The sequence below is a fragment of the Peromyscus californicus genome, unplaced genomic scaffold, assembly GCF_007827085.1.
Source record: "Peromyscus californicus insignis strain IS unplaced genomic scaffold, ASM782708v3 Scaffold_8__1_contigs__length_139910024, whole genome shotgun sequence".
NCBI classification, from domain to species: domain Eukaryota; kingdom Metazoa; phylum Chordata; class Mammalia; order Rodentia; family Cricetidae; genus Peromyscus; species Peromyscus californicus.
This window is the reverse complement of record NW_026294606.1, coordinates 766,455-784,992: the sequence shown is the minus strand read 5'-3', so window position 1 is coordinate 784,992 and position 18,538 is coordinate 766,455. Positions and strand designations below refer to the sequence as shown.

Genomic DNA, 18,538 nt, shown 5'->3' with positions numbered 1-18,538 from the left:
GGCTATGTTGGTGGTCAGTTTGGGAAACAGCATGCACCGGGGAGGACCCACATATTGCGTTGTTTTGTGCATTTGTCAAAGTTCACTAACCTTGCAGGTAATGGTCACCGAGTGCCCATCATGACAAGCCTACTTGCCTACGTGGCACAGGATGAGCTACTAAATATTCAACATGACAAATAATTTTTGTACAACTATGAAATAGTTTTATCTGTTGGAAAAAGGAAAAGTCAGGCCGTCATGGCTTTACCAAACAGAAACCATTCACTGGGCCAATCACCAATCTCTGGCATCGGCTGGCATCCTCAAGGGGAGAGTGGAGAGTTGCATTATCTCTAGATGACCACTTGAAATTATTTAAAACCACACATATGGCTGGGAAGATGGATCCATGAGTAAAAGTGCTTGCTGCACAAGCCTGATGACCTGAGTTCAATCCCCAGGACTCATACAGTGGAAGGAAAGAACCAACTCCTGCAAGCTGTCTTTGACTGCTGTATGTCCACCCATCCCAAACAAACACATCACACACACACACACACACACACACACACACACACACACACACACACACACCAGTAACAACATAATTTAAAATGTTAAAACTGCACACTCACACAGCACCTTTCCTATAAAGCACAGATCATCAGAATTTTTCAAGAACTGTTATCTGCATGTACCATTACCTTCTATCTACATCCTAAGAAACCACAGTGTGATTTTGGCCCTGCCGGCTCCAACCCCATTTATACACAGAGAATCAGCAACGATCATTGACTGGTGATTCCCTAGCTTTAGGACTGGTCCTGCGGCAGTTACCCACTTTCCCCTCACCCATATGCCTTGCCACTCTAAGGCCATAAATGGATAACATTTGAGGCTTAACTTTTCACCTGTGGGAGGATGTAAATGCTTGAGCTGGCAGGTTTTAAAGACAAGTTACGTGACCAATCAGAAGCAATAAGCAGAAGAGGTAGGAAGCAGAGCAAACAAGACAAAGGCACCCTCGTCGCGGGTGGAAAGACAAGTGAACATTTCACAGAGCCACCTCAACTACAACAGAAGCCATGAAAATGGATTTATTTTGCCCTCTGGCTCAGTGTTCTGTGTCACAGTATTTCCTCTTCTATCCAGAAAAATACACTTCCATCAGGGCAAACAATGAATATGCATGAGGATTTTACATAGTAAGCATTCAATAAACACTTCTTGAATTAATGAATAAATTCCCCTAGCCTATGACATCTGCTGTGAATTTTAAAGATCCTACAGGGAAAGGGGAGGGGGCAAGTGCTGCTTCTGTTGATTTCATTTGGTGAGTAGCCTGTGCTGCTGCTAACCAGTGCTTGGAAGTGACTAGCCTGACCTCAGCTAGAGTTTCTCCAACAAATCCTATTATGGTATAGACACTGGGAAACTTAAACAGAGGGAGAATAAAGAAACTTTAAACAGGGGCTGTAGATGAAGCTCAGTCAGTAGAGTGCTTGCCTACCATGCAGAAGGCCCTGGGCTCGATCCCCTGATAAACCAGGCCCTTAATCACAGCACTAGGGAGGTAAGGCAGAAGAATCAGAAGTTCCAAGTCAACCTTGGCTACATACCAACTTCAAGGCTATACTGAGCTACATGAATGAGATTCTGTCTCTAAAAACAAACAAATAAAACAAAGTACTTTCTGCCAATAGCAACTATTACCAATTTTCTTCAATAATTAGAAACTTAAAAGATAAAACAATGAAATAAGTTAAAGGTCTGCATCAACTATTAGATCCTGAAAATGATCACATTTTGCAGCTGTGTTGGAATGCTTAAAAAAGTCTTCGTCAGCTGGGTGGTGGCAGCAGCGGTGGCGCCGGCACACACCTTTACTCCCAGCTCTCAGAGACAGGCAAATCTCTAGGAGTTCAAGGCTGGTCTACATATGGATTCAAGGCTTGTACAGTGAGACTGTCATCACCACCCATCCCAACACAAAGCAATCATTTTGGGGTAGGAGAGACGGTCCTTGTTATTAGCAAAAAAGGAAGTTTTGCATGGGTATTTAATGGAAGGCAATATTTAATGATTTGATAGTTGAAAAAAGCTTTGGAACGCTGGTACCAAGGAGGTTCATAGAAAAATGAAATTCTTGCCCTCATCCAGTCATTTTTTTTCTCATGTATTTCCCCAATTTTGAGTCCTACAGTTTTCAACCCACTGAAAACTCAAGTCCTCTTTCTTCCCTGTTTCGTTCACCAGAAGCTTTCTCGGGTACCTGTAGTATCTCAGGGTATCAGCTACACAGTTCACCTGTCTTTAGGAGATTTGGTTTTTCATAGTACTCCAGAAATACAGTTCAAGTTTAAAAAAAAAATCAATAACAACAAAACATACTGACTGGGTTGGGGTGAGAATTAAGCTGCTATTGAGTGGGTCAGCTCCTGGTTAAAAGTAAACCCCCCAGCAAAACAGTGAGGCTAACCAGCCTCTAGACCAAACAAGAGTGATCACACAAGCATCCAATATGAACAGCACACAATGAAACACCCTGGCAGGAATTCAATTTACAGATTGAATAGGCTGCTATAAAAGTATCAAGGGTCGACCTGCAGTGGTGGCACACACCTTTAATCCCAGCACTTGAAAAGCAGAGGCAGGCATGGCTCTGTAAATTCGAGGCCAGCCTGGTCTACAAGGCCAGCCAGGGCTACACAGAGAAACCCTGTGTCAGAAAAAAAAAAAAAAAAGATGTAGCTCAGTGCCTGCCTAGGATGCATAAAACCCTGTGTTTATCCCAGTACCACATAAAACCAGGTACAGTGATTCCAGTAATCCCAGAACTCAGATGGGAGCAGAAGGCTCAGATGTTCAAGGTCATCCTCAGCACATAGCAAGCTTGAGGCAAACAGGCTACGTAAGAAAAAAGCTTTTGGGGCAGAGCAGGCAAGCAGACAACATGCCTTAATTTTTTCAAACCAAGTCCGCTACGAGAGTCTTCCTGTTCAGTAACAGGTATTGGTAAAGATACAGAAAAGAGTGGCACTTCAAGGATAGAAAGCTGACAGCCAAAGCACTTTTCAAGAGTGTGGCAGCTGCCCGAAATGTAAAAATATGAAGTATACTTCCAGCTATGTATCCAAAGGAGCTGAAAGCATGTCCTGCACACGAATGTGGATAGTCCACTGAAGCTGTATAATGCTGGCCCAACATTTTTACTTCCAGAACTCACTCTATAAATGCAGTCACACATGTACACAGACTCCATCCACATGGATTCTGCTGCCATTTGCAATAGAAACTAACACATTCTCAAACTCCCACTTACTATTAAGAAATCATGATTCAGCCATACAATATGATAGCACTGGGCAGTTAAAAACAGAACATCCTGATGGCTCAGCTGGAAAGAGAACCTGCAGTCAAGACTGATGACCTGAGTTCAATTTTGGAAACCCACATGGTGGAAGAAGTGAACCAACTCCCCCAAGCTGTCCTGACTTCGTGCACACGGCCCTGTTAAGAATGAAATCAGCCGGGCGGTGGTGGCGCACGCCTTTAATCCCAGCACTCGGGAGGCAGAGTCAGGCGGATCTCTGTGAGTTCGAGGCCAGCCTGGGCTACCAAGTGAGTCCCAGGAAAGGCGCAAAGCTACACAGAGAAACCCTGTCTCGAAAAACCAAAAAAAAAAAAAAAAAAAAAAAGAATGAAATCAATTAAACCCACCTCCCTCTCCTCCCCGTCTCCCCCAACACAAATAAAGTAAAAAAAAAAATTTTTAAAAGAAAAGTGAAGAATAAAAAACAGGACCAAACTGTTTCAGTAATAATGTTTGATTTTCTTTAAAACAATTAAGAAAACTATCAGGTATCAGGTATGGTGGCACATCCCTTTAATCCTAGCACTTGGGGAAGTAGAGGCAGAAAGATCTCTGTGAGTTCAAGGCCACCCTTACCTACAGAGCCCCAGACCAGCCTGCTACAGAGTGAGACCCTATCTCAAAAAGCAAATTACAACAAAACAGGGACTGAGGGAAGACAATTTGGGAATGAAAGGACCAGCTGCCACCTGCTAAGCACAGAGCCTTTACTTTCCTCCCTCCCTCCTTCCATCACCACCTCACACAAAAGAAGAAATGAAATTAAAAGTAATCTGAACGCTCCAATTTTTTTTGTTTTGCTTTTGTTTTCTTTTTTGTTTTTTTCGTTTTTTGTTTGTTTGTTTGTTTTTTCGAAACAATGCTTCTCTGTGTAGCTTTGGCTGTCCCAGAACTCACTTTGTAGACCAGGCTGGCCTTGAACTCAAGAGATCTGCCTGCCTCTGATTCCTGAGTGCTGGGATTAAAGGTGTTTGCCACAACCACCTGGCCTGAACTCTACAATTTTAAGGCCAGCACAGCATAGTAGCAGATGTCTATAACCTCGGCACTGAGGAGGCTAAGACAGTAGGATATCAAGTTTGAGGCTGGTGTGGATTGCTTGCCGAGTTGCAGGCTAACCTAGACTATATGAGACCCTATGAGGGGTGCTGAAGAGAAGGCTCTACAGATTCAATTCCCAGCACCCACCACCTGGGCCTCCAGCCCCCTCTTCAGGCACTGCACCCCTGTTGTGTACATATATACATTCAGGCACACACACACACACACACACACACACACACACACACACACACACAAAATTAAATAATTTAAATTAAAATTTTTAATTACTTCAATTGTCTTGAAGATAACACAGAAACAGACTGTTTTACTCTCTTTTCTCTTTTCTTTCAGGAAGCTGAGCCTATCACTGAAGGGCTGCAAGCCTTGTTGCCCTAGAGCTAGTTAGTCCGTTTCCAGGGCTTGTAACTGGACAGTACTCTGACTTTGTGCATATCTGCACCAGCTCTCTCAGTACTGTTGACATTTTCTAAGGTTAGTTCTTTGATGGCTTCCTCTGGAAGGCTTGCCAAGTTACACTTTATCCCCCCAAAAACAAGAAAAATTTCCTCCAATTACTGTTGTCAAAAATCTTTTGGTGGGTTGTAGCTCAGTGTTGGAGACCTGGCCTAGCATGCACAAGACCCTGAATGCCAGCTTCGAGGCCACTAACAATTTTTCTTATGAAAACAACCACCTAAATCTTATAACTTTTTTCTTTTCTTTCTTTCTTTTTTTTTTTTTTTTTTTTTTGAGACAGGATGATCTCTCTACATATACTTGGCTGTCCTAGAACTCACTATACAGATGAAGCTGACCTTGAACTCACAAAGATCCACCTGACTCTGCCTAAAGGGTGCTACTAGGATTAAAGGAATGTGCCACCATACCCAGCCTTACAACTTTTATTAAAGGTCACCTAAATATTCAACAGAGAACTGTCTAAATTCATAAAACATTTAAATCTATAAGTGTGTTTAAATTCCATAAACCTTTTTTATGGTTCTATCCTTTAAAGCCACACATCCTTTGGCCTAGGTAGTAATTAAAATCAAATGAGATTTTGAACACACCAATTGGAGGCTAGCATTCTGCTATGAAGTACTGTGCAAAGCAATGCAAAAATCAACTGTGAGCCATCCTGCATGGGTTTGCAAAGAATAGATACATATATGTGCCGGTCCAGGATATTTCTGGAAAGATTCACGAGAAACTGGCAACATCAGTTACACTTAGAGGACACTCCTGTGTCTTTGCCACCAACTTTTCTCAATATACTCCTGTGTACCTCTACAATTCAGCGCTATACAAGGATGAACTTTCCCCATATTAAACAGCCCTAACCAAAAATCATTTTAAGAGGTATAAGAGAGAGCAGAAGGAATGTGCAGATCCCACCAGCACAGTCTCTTTGGAAGGAACGTGGGCAAGCTGGCATCTCCACCTGCAGGGTCACCCGTAGATCTGGGAAGAAGCCGGTCAGGGGCTGTACTTAAAGCAGCTCCTTCCTCTTCCTCCTTCAAACACTAAAAAACCTTCCCCCTCCACTCAGCTTCCTTTAAAGTCGGTTTTATTTTCTAAATGCCCATCAATCTAGAAATACACTTTATACTAAATTTCTATGTTTGTCTAAACACTTCCTAAATCAATAAATGTTGTCACCAATCGAGCCCACCTGGAAAGTCCAAGTCCAGGGCCTGGAAACCATTTCTTAAAACCCCACGCAGAGGTGGACACCGTCCGCCCCAGAAAACGCGGCACAATCCCTCAATCGCGCAGGCAGCTATGCAGCTGACAATGCGTTTCCATGTACAGCAGCACACCGAAGGCAAGCTCTGGCTTCGACACCAATCCCGGCAAACCTAGCAGCTGCCAAATTAATTTTTCTGGTCTTCAAGAACTGAAGCACTAAGAAAAATCACCCTCGAAAGCTGCTTTTCTACCTGCTCGGGCTGGCGGGGATTTCTCAGAAGTGACACTTCGGGGCTCTTAGAATGCTGGGTGGTTCAAACGCCATCACCGTGACACTTTTCTGGAGGCGCGAGGGAGGGCAAGGATCCCTGAGGAGGCCTGAGAAGGGCGCGATGGCGTGGGGAAGAGGGGGGCAACGGCCAAAGGCTCAGGAGGGATCCCACGCGTGAATAAGGCGCAGCGGGGCTTGGGCCCTCGGGCCAGCAAAGATCAGCGCCCTCGGAGCTCAGCAGAGGCTCGGATTGGCGTGAGAACAACCGCGCCAGCTATCCCGGAATGAGGTGGGTTCGAGGGCAGAGCCCTCCCCCGCCTCCGGAGGCCGGGTGCATTTACAGAGGTGACCCCTCGGCCCATCGCGGGTAAAGTTGCAGCCGCAGGCGCGCGGGCGGCGGGAGGCGCGAGGAGCCGCGAGCCTCGTGGGGGTGTGGCGGGGGCTCACCCGTGATGTCCAGGTACAGGTCGTCCTGCTGCTCCAGGCGGTGCAGCTCCTGCGGCGTGGAGCTGCGGCTCTTCTTCACGCCAGGAGAGGCGGACGAGCTGCGGCGCGAGCAGGGGGGCGCGGTAGCCCAAGCCGAGCGCCGCTCGCTCTTGCGCTTCATGGAGGCGGCCGCGGCCCGTCAGGGGACCGCGACCATGGCCCGGCAGCCCGGCCCGAGTCCTCGAGCTGCGTTTCCCGCTGCCCGCGCCCCGGGGGCCACACAGCGCTGGCCGGCGGCTGGGGCAAAGCGCGCGCGCCCTGGGACGCTGCTGCCTGGGCGTCCGAGCTTAGCGGGCCGCGGCTCCCGGGGACCCCCAGGAGGGATGTTCCGTGGAGCTTCATTCACAAAAAGAAGGGCCCACAACCCTCCTCGGGGCCCGCCGGCTCGGGCCGTTCATTGGTCAGTGCGGCGTGACGTCACGCAGCTGAGGCCTTCCTACAGGCAGGTACTCGGTGACGCCATAAAGAAAAGTCTGAGCGCTTCCGCCAATCGGGCAGAAAGCGTGCTGGCGACCCCTGGGTGGGACCCCCCTAACTTTTGTCTCCTGTGTCCAGGTGCGACGCCCCAGTCCCCAGTTCCTCGAGTGAGTCCCCAAGTTCCTGTACAGCCCTTCCCTAGTAACTCCACTCCGGGTCTTTGGGATGGAATTTTCTTTTTTAAGTGTTTCGTGGATTTCCTTGTAATTCGCGCCAAGGGAGCCTTGTCATGGCCGCCTACTAGGAGAGTGTAGCCTGCTGAAATGGTCCGCAGCTCTGTGGACACAGGCAGAGTGGACCTAAGAACTTAGAAGTTCAGACCAGCGCTGTTTTTTCCACCTATCGGAACAGAGCAATGAAGGCATCTTAGAGTCGGTAAAAACCACCTGGAGACGCGATTTGCCATGTTGGTTTGCTCCTTCGGGCATCTCACCCCGGGACCCTGGAGCTGCGCTAACTCTTGCTGTGCATAGCCCGGGTGCCCACGGTCCGATTTAACACGAAGTGTAGCAGCACGTGGCCAGCTGAGCCCTCGGACTTTTCTCTTTCAGTTCTGCCGGGATACAGCCCCATATTTTGCTAGTGTGTTAAAAAGATGTCAGACCTTTTTGGAACTTGACCACAGCTGCCATTTTGAAGGGCCTAGCTCCACCGTGGCATCTCACTGAGCGAGGAAACTGGAAACAAGTCTTTAGAGTCGGTGGTCCCAAATTCTCCATCTGCAGGCCAATCCCTGTTGTCAACAGCGATTTAACTTCTAGTCTGCAAGAGAAGCCAGAGTCCGGGATGAATTTCTGCCCCTCCCCCCAGAAACCTCTCAGAAATGCAGATTTTACGGAGTTCCTCATCCTAGGGTAGTTTTGGCTTTTGTTTTAAAGAGTTCCATTAAGCCAGCTAAGTAGGGAAAAAAAGGTGTAGGACAGCTTTTCCTTAGCCAGGAACCGCTTAAGAATTAGCTTGGTTTTGTATTCATCTTTCGATTTTTTTCCATAAGGATACCGTATCGAAGGCCTTACCTTTAAAATGTTCTACATGTTTGTAGTGGTAGCAAAAACATTTGACCTGGAAGAGGGAATCTTCCACACTGTTCCAGGGCTCATAATAGAAAGGCCACCACGTGTCACAATCAGAAATTTTAAGAGTTTTTTTTTTTTAAAAAAATAATTACATGAGGGTTGCTCCAGTGAGTCCCTAGGATTACAGAAAAGAAAGTAATCAAAGAGATTATTTGTTGTGTCTGACTACACAGCCCAGACTGTCCTCAAAATGGCATCTGCCTCTCCAGTGCTGGGATTACAGGTGTGGGCCACCAGAGGCACCTTACTGGGTTTTCTCTGTGCATGTGTCTAGTGTGTTCTGCTTTTTGAGGACCTAGGGCCTTGCATGTGCAGGACCTATTAGCCAAATTCCTGGCTCACGTTGGTTTTTGAGACTGGCTTAGTTAAATGTTTTAAGAGCCAAGTAGTTTCCATTTTCTCTCACCTTCAAATAGAATGTTTGAGCCAGGTGGTGGTAGTGCACACCTTTAATCCCAGCACTCAGGAGGCAGAGACAAGCGGATCTCTGTGAGTTCAAGGCCAGTCTGGTCTACAAAGTGAGTTCCAGGACAACCAGAGCTGTAACACAGAGAAACCCTGTCTTGAAAAACCGAAAGCAAATAGAATGTTTGGGCTAGATTCTGGCCGCTAGAAATTCTAACAAAATGCATATGGTTTAAATAAAGGGGGAAAAGCTTATATATACATAATTATACCATGTAAGCATTTTCGGATTTTGCAAATTCATAATTTTGTGATCTTGCTGAAATAGTATTTTTAAAATGAGGCTTTTGATTATACCTTCTAATTATTCAGACATGTCTTTCATTCTTGGGAACTAGAAGTCCATGTGTTAAAAATATGTTCATCACTTGGGTATGGCCACACAGGCCTGTAATATAAGCCCTTGCAAGATGAAAGCTGGAGGATAAGGAGTTCAAGGTCATCCTCTTACATAAGGGGTTGGAAGCCAGCCAAGGCTACAACCAGATCCTGTCTCCAAATAAAAAGATTCAAGGCCAGTCAGAAAGCACAGTGTAAAGGCACTTGCCAGCAAGTATAACAACCTGAGTTCAATCCCTGGAAACCCATTTATTAGAAGAGAACCAGTTCCCACAAGCCGTCTTCTGACACATACCCCCCTCCACACATACTAAAGAAATGAGTAAATGTAACCTCAAACTCTTTATATTTTGTTTTTCTGTCATGTTTAGAAAATACCTTAGCTGATCTTTGTTGTGTGACATTTCCTTTGAATTGTCTGATTTCTCTAGTCAATGAGCTGACTTCTAGGTTCTGAGAATTTGGCTACAGGAAAGTGCCTGAGTTTGCTTGCATGAGTACATTATTGTTCTTTGTTTGATCACTGGTCATAGAATTGTAGAGTTTAAAAGCACCTCTTCTTTGACAGTGAGGACAGGGGACACAGAGAAGTGGTCAGTCAAGATAGAAAGACAGGGAACATTATGGGGACCTGGGAAGGAGAAGAAGCCCCTTACTCGGGAGTATGACTGAAGTGTCTCAACAGCTGAGACTCAGGAATTTCAGGCTAGGACTGGAGAAGTCTCTGAACACTGCTCTTGCAGAGTACCTCAGTTTGGTTTCTAGCACCCAGGTCAGGCCGCTCACTGCTGCCTGTAACTCCAGCTCCAAAGGATCTGGCTAGGCACCTGCACTCATATGTACCTACCCAATGCTGCACACAAATAAATCTTTTTTTTTTTTTTTTTTTAACAAAAGAGCTCCAAACTGGGAGATGGCTCAGTGTAAAGTATCTGCCGTGTAACAATGAGGACCTGAGTTTGGATCCCCAGCACCCATGTAAATAAAAAACTCAAAGATAAGTATCTGTAATCCCAGCACTGAGGAGGCAAATACAGGAGGATTTCTTGGGCTCAGTGGCCAGTCTGTCTGAATCTGTGGAAGACACATGACATGGACCTCTAGCCTCTACACACATACATGTGCTTGTGCACCCACATGAACACACACACACAAAAGAATTCCAGCACAATATTTGTTGTAAAGGTTCAAATTGGAGAATGCATTTCTTTTATATAGAAATATTATCAAGGGCTAACGATGTTTTGTATCTTTTAAAAATAAACTGGTCTCATGGGGCTGGAGAGATGGCTCGGTGGTTAAGAGCACTGGCTGCTCTTCCAGAAGACCCGGGTTAAATTGTGCCCATTTGGCAGCTCACTACAGTCTACTAGGTTCTGAGAATTTGGCTCCAGTTCCAGGGACTCTGACACCCTCACACAGACATGCATGCAGACAAAACAGCAATGCACATAAAATCAAACTTTTTTAAATAAATAAACTGATTCCTACTGGGCATGAACACCTTTAACCCCAGTCCTTGGGAGGCTGAGGCATGAGAAGTATGGCGAGGTTGAGGCCAGCCTGGGCCACCTAGTGAACGTCAGGTCAGCTGGAATACAGAGTGAGACATTATCTCCAAAATCCAAAGTAAATTTTAATTGTTTTTGTTTTTCTGAGACAGAGTCTCAGAAAATATGTAGCTCTGGCTGTCCTGGAACATACTCTGTAGATGAGAATGACTTCAGAGTCACAGAGGTCTGCCTGCCTCAGCCTGTTGTGGAATAATCTTCTTGTGCCCTGTGAATATGTATCACTCGGATTGGTTTAATAAAAAGCTGAGGGGCTGGAGAGATGGCTCAGAGGTTAAGAGCACTGACTGCTCTTCCAGAGGCCCTGAGTTCAATTCCCAGCAACCACATGGTAGCTCACAAAACCATCTGTAATGAGATCTGGCGCCCTCTTCTGTATACATAGTAAATAAATAAATCTTTAAAAAAAAAAAGCTGATTAGCCAATAGCTAGGGAGGATTTTGGGGACAGAGAGGGCACTGGGAAGAAGAAGGGTGGAGATGCCAGGAGATGCAGAGTGAGCAGGATGGGCACTCTGAAGATGAGGTAATAAAGCCATGAAGCAGAAAGTAAATTAATAGAAATGGGTTTAACTTAAGTTATAGGAGTTAGTAAGAAACAAGCCTAAGCTATCAGCCAAGCTTTCATAATTAAGAAGGCTCTGTGTGGTTATTTGAGAGCTGGCTGGCACTACAGAGAAAGACTCACTACCAATGGTGCCCAACGTCCGGCCACATATATCCACATAAGACCTGAGAAAGCTTTAAAAAAAGTTCTAAACACAGAAAAATGGAGCCCAATGCGGCTTCCTATTCTCTTGTCTCTCAGGCCAGCCACAGTACGGAGACAAACTGCATGCTTGAGTCACCAGTGCACCCTGAAATAAGTCTCATGGCAAGTTTACAGAAAAGGTTACAGATATGCAGTCAAGTAGATTCAGACAGAAAAAAAAAAATCTAAACAGGTTACAGTGTGTTTAACAATGTACATAAGCTTAAGAAAAAATGGGTATTGACAGTCATAAAAAAATAAATAAGTCTTTAAAGAGAGTAAAGTACGCCGGGCGGTGGTGGCGCACGCCTTTAATCCCAGCACTCGGGAGGCAGAGCCAGGCGGATCTCTGTGAGTTCGAGGCCAGCCTGGACTACCAAGTGAGTTCCAGGAAAGGCGCAAAGCTACACAGAGAAACCCTGTCTCGAAAAACCAAAAAAAAAAAAAAGAGAGTAAAGTACTAAAAAAAAAAATAAGCCACATAAAGATGAAAAAATACACAGGGAGTCTGAACCCTATATGGTGTCTTGTTAACTTTAAATTTTTTAAATGCTAATGTACAAAAAACAATAGCTGCTGAGAGACATTGGATTATGGAAACTGCTAAATTAAACCAACCTATATATTTTAAAAATGTCTTAACTTCAAAATGGAAGTCAGATAATGTGTTTCATTGGGGGAGAGGTTATGCTTTTATTTCCACAGAAAATGAAAGGCTGTGGATTCCTTCCAGATTACTAGAGATCAGATTTGATTGGGGAAAACCTCCTGAATATCTTGGCTACAGACATATGGGAGTGAGCCAAAAAAGACTACAGGATAAGTGATGTGTAAGCTGATCCCTTGACATGGGAACAGCTCTGAGATGAGACATGATAAATCTTGTTGGCTACAGAGTCCTCATGACTTATTATTACATGCCATCCTTTCATACGGTATGCATAAAGATCTATATTACAGTTTGATTATTATACAGTTCAAACAGACTTATAAAGTTAACAGACGTCTTTTACCTGCTCATATGGAAAATAAAAAAAATCATCTTTTAACTACTTGTGTGCACTGCACATTCCATACTTGTGTTAATGCAGATATGTATGTTATCTTTGAAAGTTTATGTGTTTTCACAGCATGGGGACCAAACACCAATGAAAATAGGTGGCCCAGATGATCCAACATCTCAGAGTAACTGTTGCAGTTTCTTCAGAGTTCTGTATCCAGAACAGCTTCAAGGATGCTGGCTGAGATGGTCCAGCCTCACAGATTACTCCAGGACTTCACATAAGTCCTGCACTTTCCCATCACACAGAGACTGAACAACAAATGATACAGCTAGCTCTCCCAGGACTTGACCACTACCCCAATTTTCCCAGGGTCTCCTAAAGATGCCAGCACCCCCAGACAACAGGAGGCAGTCTAGAGAACACAATGCCCACATTCCCAAGAGGTGGATTGGGTGGCTTTTGGCCATTCGATGGGTTATAGATGTTTGTCATCATTTAGGGGGGTTGTTTCCAAGTTGTTATGATTCAAGGTCAGGAAAAAAGCAAAACAAAGGATTTAGATTCAAGGATCTTTTTCTGAACTGAAAAAGGAGATATAGTATGAAAATGTTGAAATAAAGGGTGGATTGTTGAGTCTACTTTTAACCAACTAGTCTCAAATATTTTACATTGGTATGGATTTTTGTATACTGATACAAAGTTAAGGTTATTTTTGTTATACTCCATATGTTTCTACTCTTGTTTAAGGTATTATACCCATGCAGCTCATTTAAAAAGGTTATGTAAAGTTTTAGTCTTTAAAGGCTATTTAGAATACTAAAAAGAATACAGATTAGTAGTTAAGTCATCTATGACAATCAAACTTACAGTCATATTAGGTATGTTTTCAAGGTCATACAGAAATATATTTTAGATAGATGGTCTCCAAACACTTCAAAGAGTTATGGAATATAGCATTTAAAATGTTTTAATAACATAAGGTTTGCCAGGCAGTGGTGGTGCACGCCTTTAATCCTAGCACTTGGGAGGCAGAGGCAGGCAGATCTCATTGAGTTCAAGGCCAGCCAAGTCTACAGAGTGAGTTCCAGGACAGGCTCCAAAGCTACACAGAGAAACCCTGTCTCAAAAAAAAAAAAAAAGTATAATTAGCTGCTGTGGATATTGGTCTGTATAAATAAAATGCTGATTGGCCAGTAGCCAGGCAGGTTCTTTGTGTCCCCATAGGATACAGAGCCCCCCTCCAGCAGGAAGTAGTAAGAGAAGCTACGCCCAAATTCCCAAATATACCACGCTGGTTTTGGAGATGGAATTGGCTCACTCTTTCTCTAAACCCAAGCATATTGCTAAAAGAAAAGGTTGAGAGAGTCTGTGTCGCATATCAGAAGAGCCCTCTGATGTGGGACAGAGTAAAACCAATATTTTTTATTTAAAGCAGGTTATAAATGCAATCTCTAAAGAAGAAAAGGGATAGTTTAGATATGAGAGGATGAAAGGGTAGATTAATGAACCTACTTTTAAAGAGTAACAACTTGTTTAGAAATGTTTTACATTGCTATGGATTTTAGTTTATTGATACAAGTTTAAACTTAATTTTGTTATACTGTATGTATATTTCTACTCCCCTTTGAGGTATTAGGTTTATGTAACTCATTTAGATTGTAATGGATAATTAAAAAATACAGATTAATAATTAGTCTTCTATGATAGTCAAACTCATAGTCATGTTAGTTAAGTTTTCTAGTTATACATAGATATATTTCAGATAGATAGGTAATCTTCAAACACTTCAAAGACCTACAGAATATGGCATTTAAAATGTTTGAAAAATTTAGACTTTCTGGACAGTGAGACATGTCTGCTCCTGGCAGCACCAATTTACTTCAGAGAGGAGGATGGGCATCAAAGACACTCTATATGGAGTTTATCTTCTTGGCAAAAATAGCCATTTGGGCAAGAAACTGTTCTTGCCTGGACTGCTTGATCAACTGGACATGCAGGGCCCATAGGAAGGTGACCACTGAACTTTGCTGGGCAAAATGGTCCTTCAGGTTCCTGCTTTGCAGAGGAAACTGCCAGACATTCTACAGGACACAGAGATATCTCCAAAGTTTGTGTTAGGGCTTGGTGCTCAAAATGGGGTATTGATGTGATAGAACCTTTAAGAAAAGGAATTAGTAGAAAGTCAGTAGGTCTCGGGGGCACCACCCTCAGAAAGAATTAGTACAGGTCTCCTAGATAGAGGTTAGCCCCTAAGAGGGTGGGTTGCTATAGGAGAGGTTGGCACTTCCCTTGAATCTCTCTTCTGTGTGTGTATCACTGTTACTGTCACACTGCTGCCATTGTTAAGCTGTCCACCATGAGGTCCGCCACCTCTTATCCAGTGTGTACTGGTGCCAAGCCCGCAGTGCTTGGATTAAAAGTATGTGACTCCACTCTTGGTTTGGTGCTATACTAGTGAACTTTCAACACTGCGAGCAACACAAACCTCTGTTCTGAAGTACCTAGCCTCTGGTATTCTGTAGAACACAGCAACAGGCCATGAGTTAACCCTCCACACAGACATGAGCATGATTCCCTCTATCCAGACCGTGTCCTGTAGCCATTCCCCTGCCTCCAACTCCCTCTCCTTGCTTTGCTTTCTGCTCTCCATGTCAGTTACATCTTCTTGCACAATATTTTGGCATCTGAAATTTATTTCTGGCTCTCTCATCCTGACCGAGTTGGACGAGCCCTTCTGGCTGAATCTAGGTACTCTTAGACTTACAGGGCTTGAACAATCTCTCCTGGACTCTTCAGAAGTGGCTGCAGATCCAAGTTGACTCTGCCTGTGGGCACAGCTGCCAAACCAGGCCTCCTCCCAAGGCAGGACACAGCAAGCTTCACAGTCACAATCGGCAAAGATAACCAGGTAACTGGAGATAGCTGCCACCTCCTTTACCCACACTACACACATTTTTCTTGCCAACTATTACAAAACAAGAAAGACATTCTTATCTAACTCTCCCCTTATTGACGTGGAAGTAATTGAAAGGCATCAATATAAAGTCTCTTCCAAGGCTGTAGAAATGCAAAAGCAATTTATTCTTCATCTCCTATTGGCGCTAGGAAGAACATTCTCGAAGATTTTCTGATTTGAGAAGAGAATTAACTACCAATTCTAATACGTTGATTTTCTCTGTGTATCTTTTATTCAAGCCCCTTCATGGAGATGGAATCCTAGCACACCCTTTGGTCTCATTTTTCCCACAAAGTCCAGAAGAGGGCTTCAGTTCTCATGGAACCTGAGTTTCAGGAGTAATCCACCATATGTGTTCTGGAAAATGAACTCTGGTCCTCTGCAAGAGCAGTCACACTTAAAACTGCTGAGCCACCTCTTCAGCCCCCATTCTATTTTTAAATGCAATCACATGAACAGGGAATCCTTTAATCCAAAGTTAGAGGCTATGGAAGAGGAAAATATCCAAAGATTAAAGAACCCGTAACATAGGCAATCTAATTCTGAAAATTAGTGAAAGTGACTCATGTCTTGTGCATGCCTATGTTTGAGTGAGTTTGTGAGTGCATGCTTGTGTGTGTGTGTGTGTGTGTGTGTGTGTGTGTGTGTGTGTGTGTGTACAGTACACATGCTGTTATGCCAGTGTGTGTGGTGGCCAGAGGTTGACAAGTGTCTTTTCCCCAATCAATCTCCATCTTTTTTTATACTAATTTTTAAATTCTTAATTTTGTATGTGTGGGTGTTTTGCCTGCATGTATGTCTGGGCACCTCTTGCATGCCTGGTGCCTGTGGAGGTCAAAGAGGGCATTGGATCCTCTGGAACTGGAGTTACGGACAGCTGTGAACTATCCTATAGACTAGAACCCTTGTCCTTTGGAAGAACAGCCAGTGTTCTGAGCCATCTCACTAGCCCCTCCAGCTGTATTTTTTGAGGCAGGGTCTCTCATTGAATTTGAAGTTCATCTGATTCAGTGGCTAGCTGGCTAATGAGCTTTAGGGATCCACCTGCCCCCACCCTTACATCCCTTCTAGGACACATATTGCCTTCTCCAGATGATTCCTACTATTTCTCCACTCTCAAAGATCCACCTGACTCGGGCTCCTGACTGCTGGGACTAAGGATGTATACTACCACACTCAACTCTGGTCTATTTTTCAATTCTAGGACAAAATAACCTAAAAAAGCATACAAGTAGAAATTATATATATGTATATATAATACATTTGATACATGTTATTGGGGGGTGTTGATGCTAGGAGTTGAACCCATGTTCTCATTCGCTCTCTCTCTCTTTCTCTTTTTTGTTTTGTTTTTTTTGAGACAGGGTTTCTCTGTGTAGCCCTGGCTGTCCTGGAACTCACTCTGTAGACCAAGCTGGCCTCTAACTCAAAGATTCACCTGTGCTAGCACTGTCCAGCCCCATGTTCTTTCTTATGCCAGCAAAATATCCATCCCCATCCCTACTGGATTTTTGGGTATGTTGTTATTTTGTTTGAGACAGGGTCTTACCAAGCAACCCTGGATGGCCTGAACTCACAGAGCCCTGCCTCTGCCTCCTGAGTGCTGGGATTTTAATGGATTTTGTGTGATTTAATTGAAAGCCTGGGTTCTCCATTCACAAACTCAATTTTTAGTGTAGGGAAGTGACACATTTTTTTTTCTCTCCTCCAAAAGTGTCAGATGCTTACGGTGTTTAAATGTGGTGACATGTCTCCATACTCTTATGGTGTTTAAATGTGATGACATGTCTCCTACCAGGAAGACATGTTTCTGGGGCTAAATTTTAATTTCCTAAAATTCTAACAAATATGGATCATTTGTGTGGGCAGACATATTTGAGGTTCTGGGGAGCGAAGTGATAGTTACAAGCATTCTAGGCAAGAGCTCAGCCACTGAGCTCCACTCCTAGACCTCTTCGTCAGTTGTGAGACAGGGTCTTATTAACTGCCTGGACTGCTATCCTGTCTTACACTCTGTACTGTATCGGTGAGAATGCAGGCCTATGTTCCCACACATTGCTTGGAAATAAAAAGCTATTCCCTATTTACATTAAGTCAGTAAACATGTTCACGTATGGCATTTTAAGTCCTTAACGGTTGAAGTTTGGAAATGTCAGTGACTCACTGATTCCAGATTGCTAGTTGAATAAACTAAGTAATAGCAAATTGTAACAATCGATAAAGAACCTTTTGAAACATCCTGACTACCTCCCTGTACTTTTAAGTCATTATACAATGATTGGCATATTTAAAATACTTTTCTAGAAACAAATTTGGCTTCTGTAGGTGCTTTTGTCAATTCTCATTGTGATGAACAAGGCTAATCTGTACCTTCTGGAGCTGCTGTGGAGAACTCTAGAGCAGACCTCTACATTGCTTCAACTGACTGCAGTCCCAGGACTTTCCAGCTCCTGTGAAACAGTTTACACTGTGCAAAGGGACACTTGTCATTCATTTATTGTCCTCTTTCATACTTTCTTTTTGAATCAGGGTCTTATGTAGCCCAGCCTGGTCTCATACTCACTATGTAGCTGAGGATGACCTTGAACTTCTGATCCTTCTGCCTCCATCTCCCAGTGGTTGAACTACAGGAATGTGTCACCAAGCCTGGGCTTATGCAGCACTGCGAATCTGGGCTTTATGGATGTTAGCCACTCTACCAACGGAGCTGTGTTCCCCAGCCCTCTTTTTAAAAATCACATTTATTTGTTTTTGTGTGTGAGTATATATCTGTGTGTAGTCACATATGTGTGCCACAGCATGTGTGTGTGTGTGTGAGTGTATGTGTATGTTGGGGGCCTGTCAGAGAACAACTTGCATTACTTAGTTCTCTCATTCCACCAAACAGGTCCCAGGTATCGAACTCAGTTCATCATGATTTAATCTTAGCACTTGGGAAGCCAAGGTAGGTAGAGCTATGTAAGTTTTAAGCCAGTCTAATCCATATAGTGAGCTCCAAGCCAAACAGGGCTACACAGTGAGATCCTGTCTCACAAAAACTACACACACACACAC

The 18,538-nt window shown here is 43.9% G+C and overlaps 2 protein-coding genes across 16 annotated transcripts in view; both read right to left on the bottom strand.

Moving 5' to 3' along the window:
• Positions 1-8,041, bottom strand: part of Cdc14b (cell division cycle 14B) — a 115,045-nt gene extending 107,004 nt beyond the window's left edge. For 12 of the 15 annotated variants that reach the window (XR_008215831.1, XM_052728718.1, XM_052728719.1 and 9 more), the window contains exon 1: positions 6,807-6,969. Coding sequence is in view for 12 of the 15 variants with exons in the window: in XM_052728718.1 (XP_052584678.1) it covers positions 6,807-6,966 (160 nt within the window). In the remaining 3 variants the exon portion in view is untranslated. Of the gene's footprint in view, positions 1-6,806; positions 6,970-7,926 lie in introns of those variants that run through there. The other 3 variants (XM_052728722.1, XM_052728735.1, XM_052728734.1) reach the window with 3 other exon arrangements.
• Prxl2c (peroxiredoxin like 2C) overlaps positions 7,975-18,538 on the bottom strand; it is a 36,905-nt gene continuing 26,341 nt past the window's right edge. Inside the window, exon 6 of the mRNA XM_052728740.1 lies at positions 7,975-8,084. Coding sequence (XP_052584700.1) covers positions 8,080-8,084 — 5 coding nt within the window. The 3' untranslated portion in view covers positions 7,975-8,079. The remainder of the gene's footprint in view (positions 8,085-18,538) is intronic.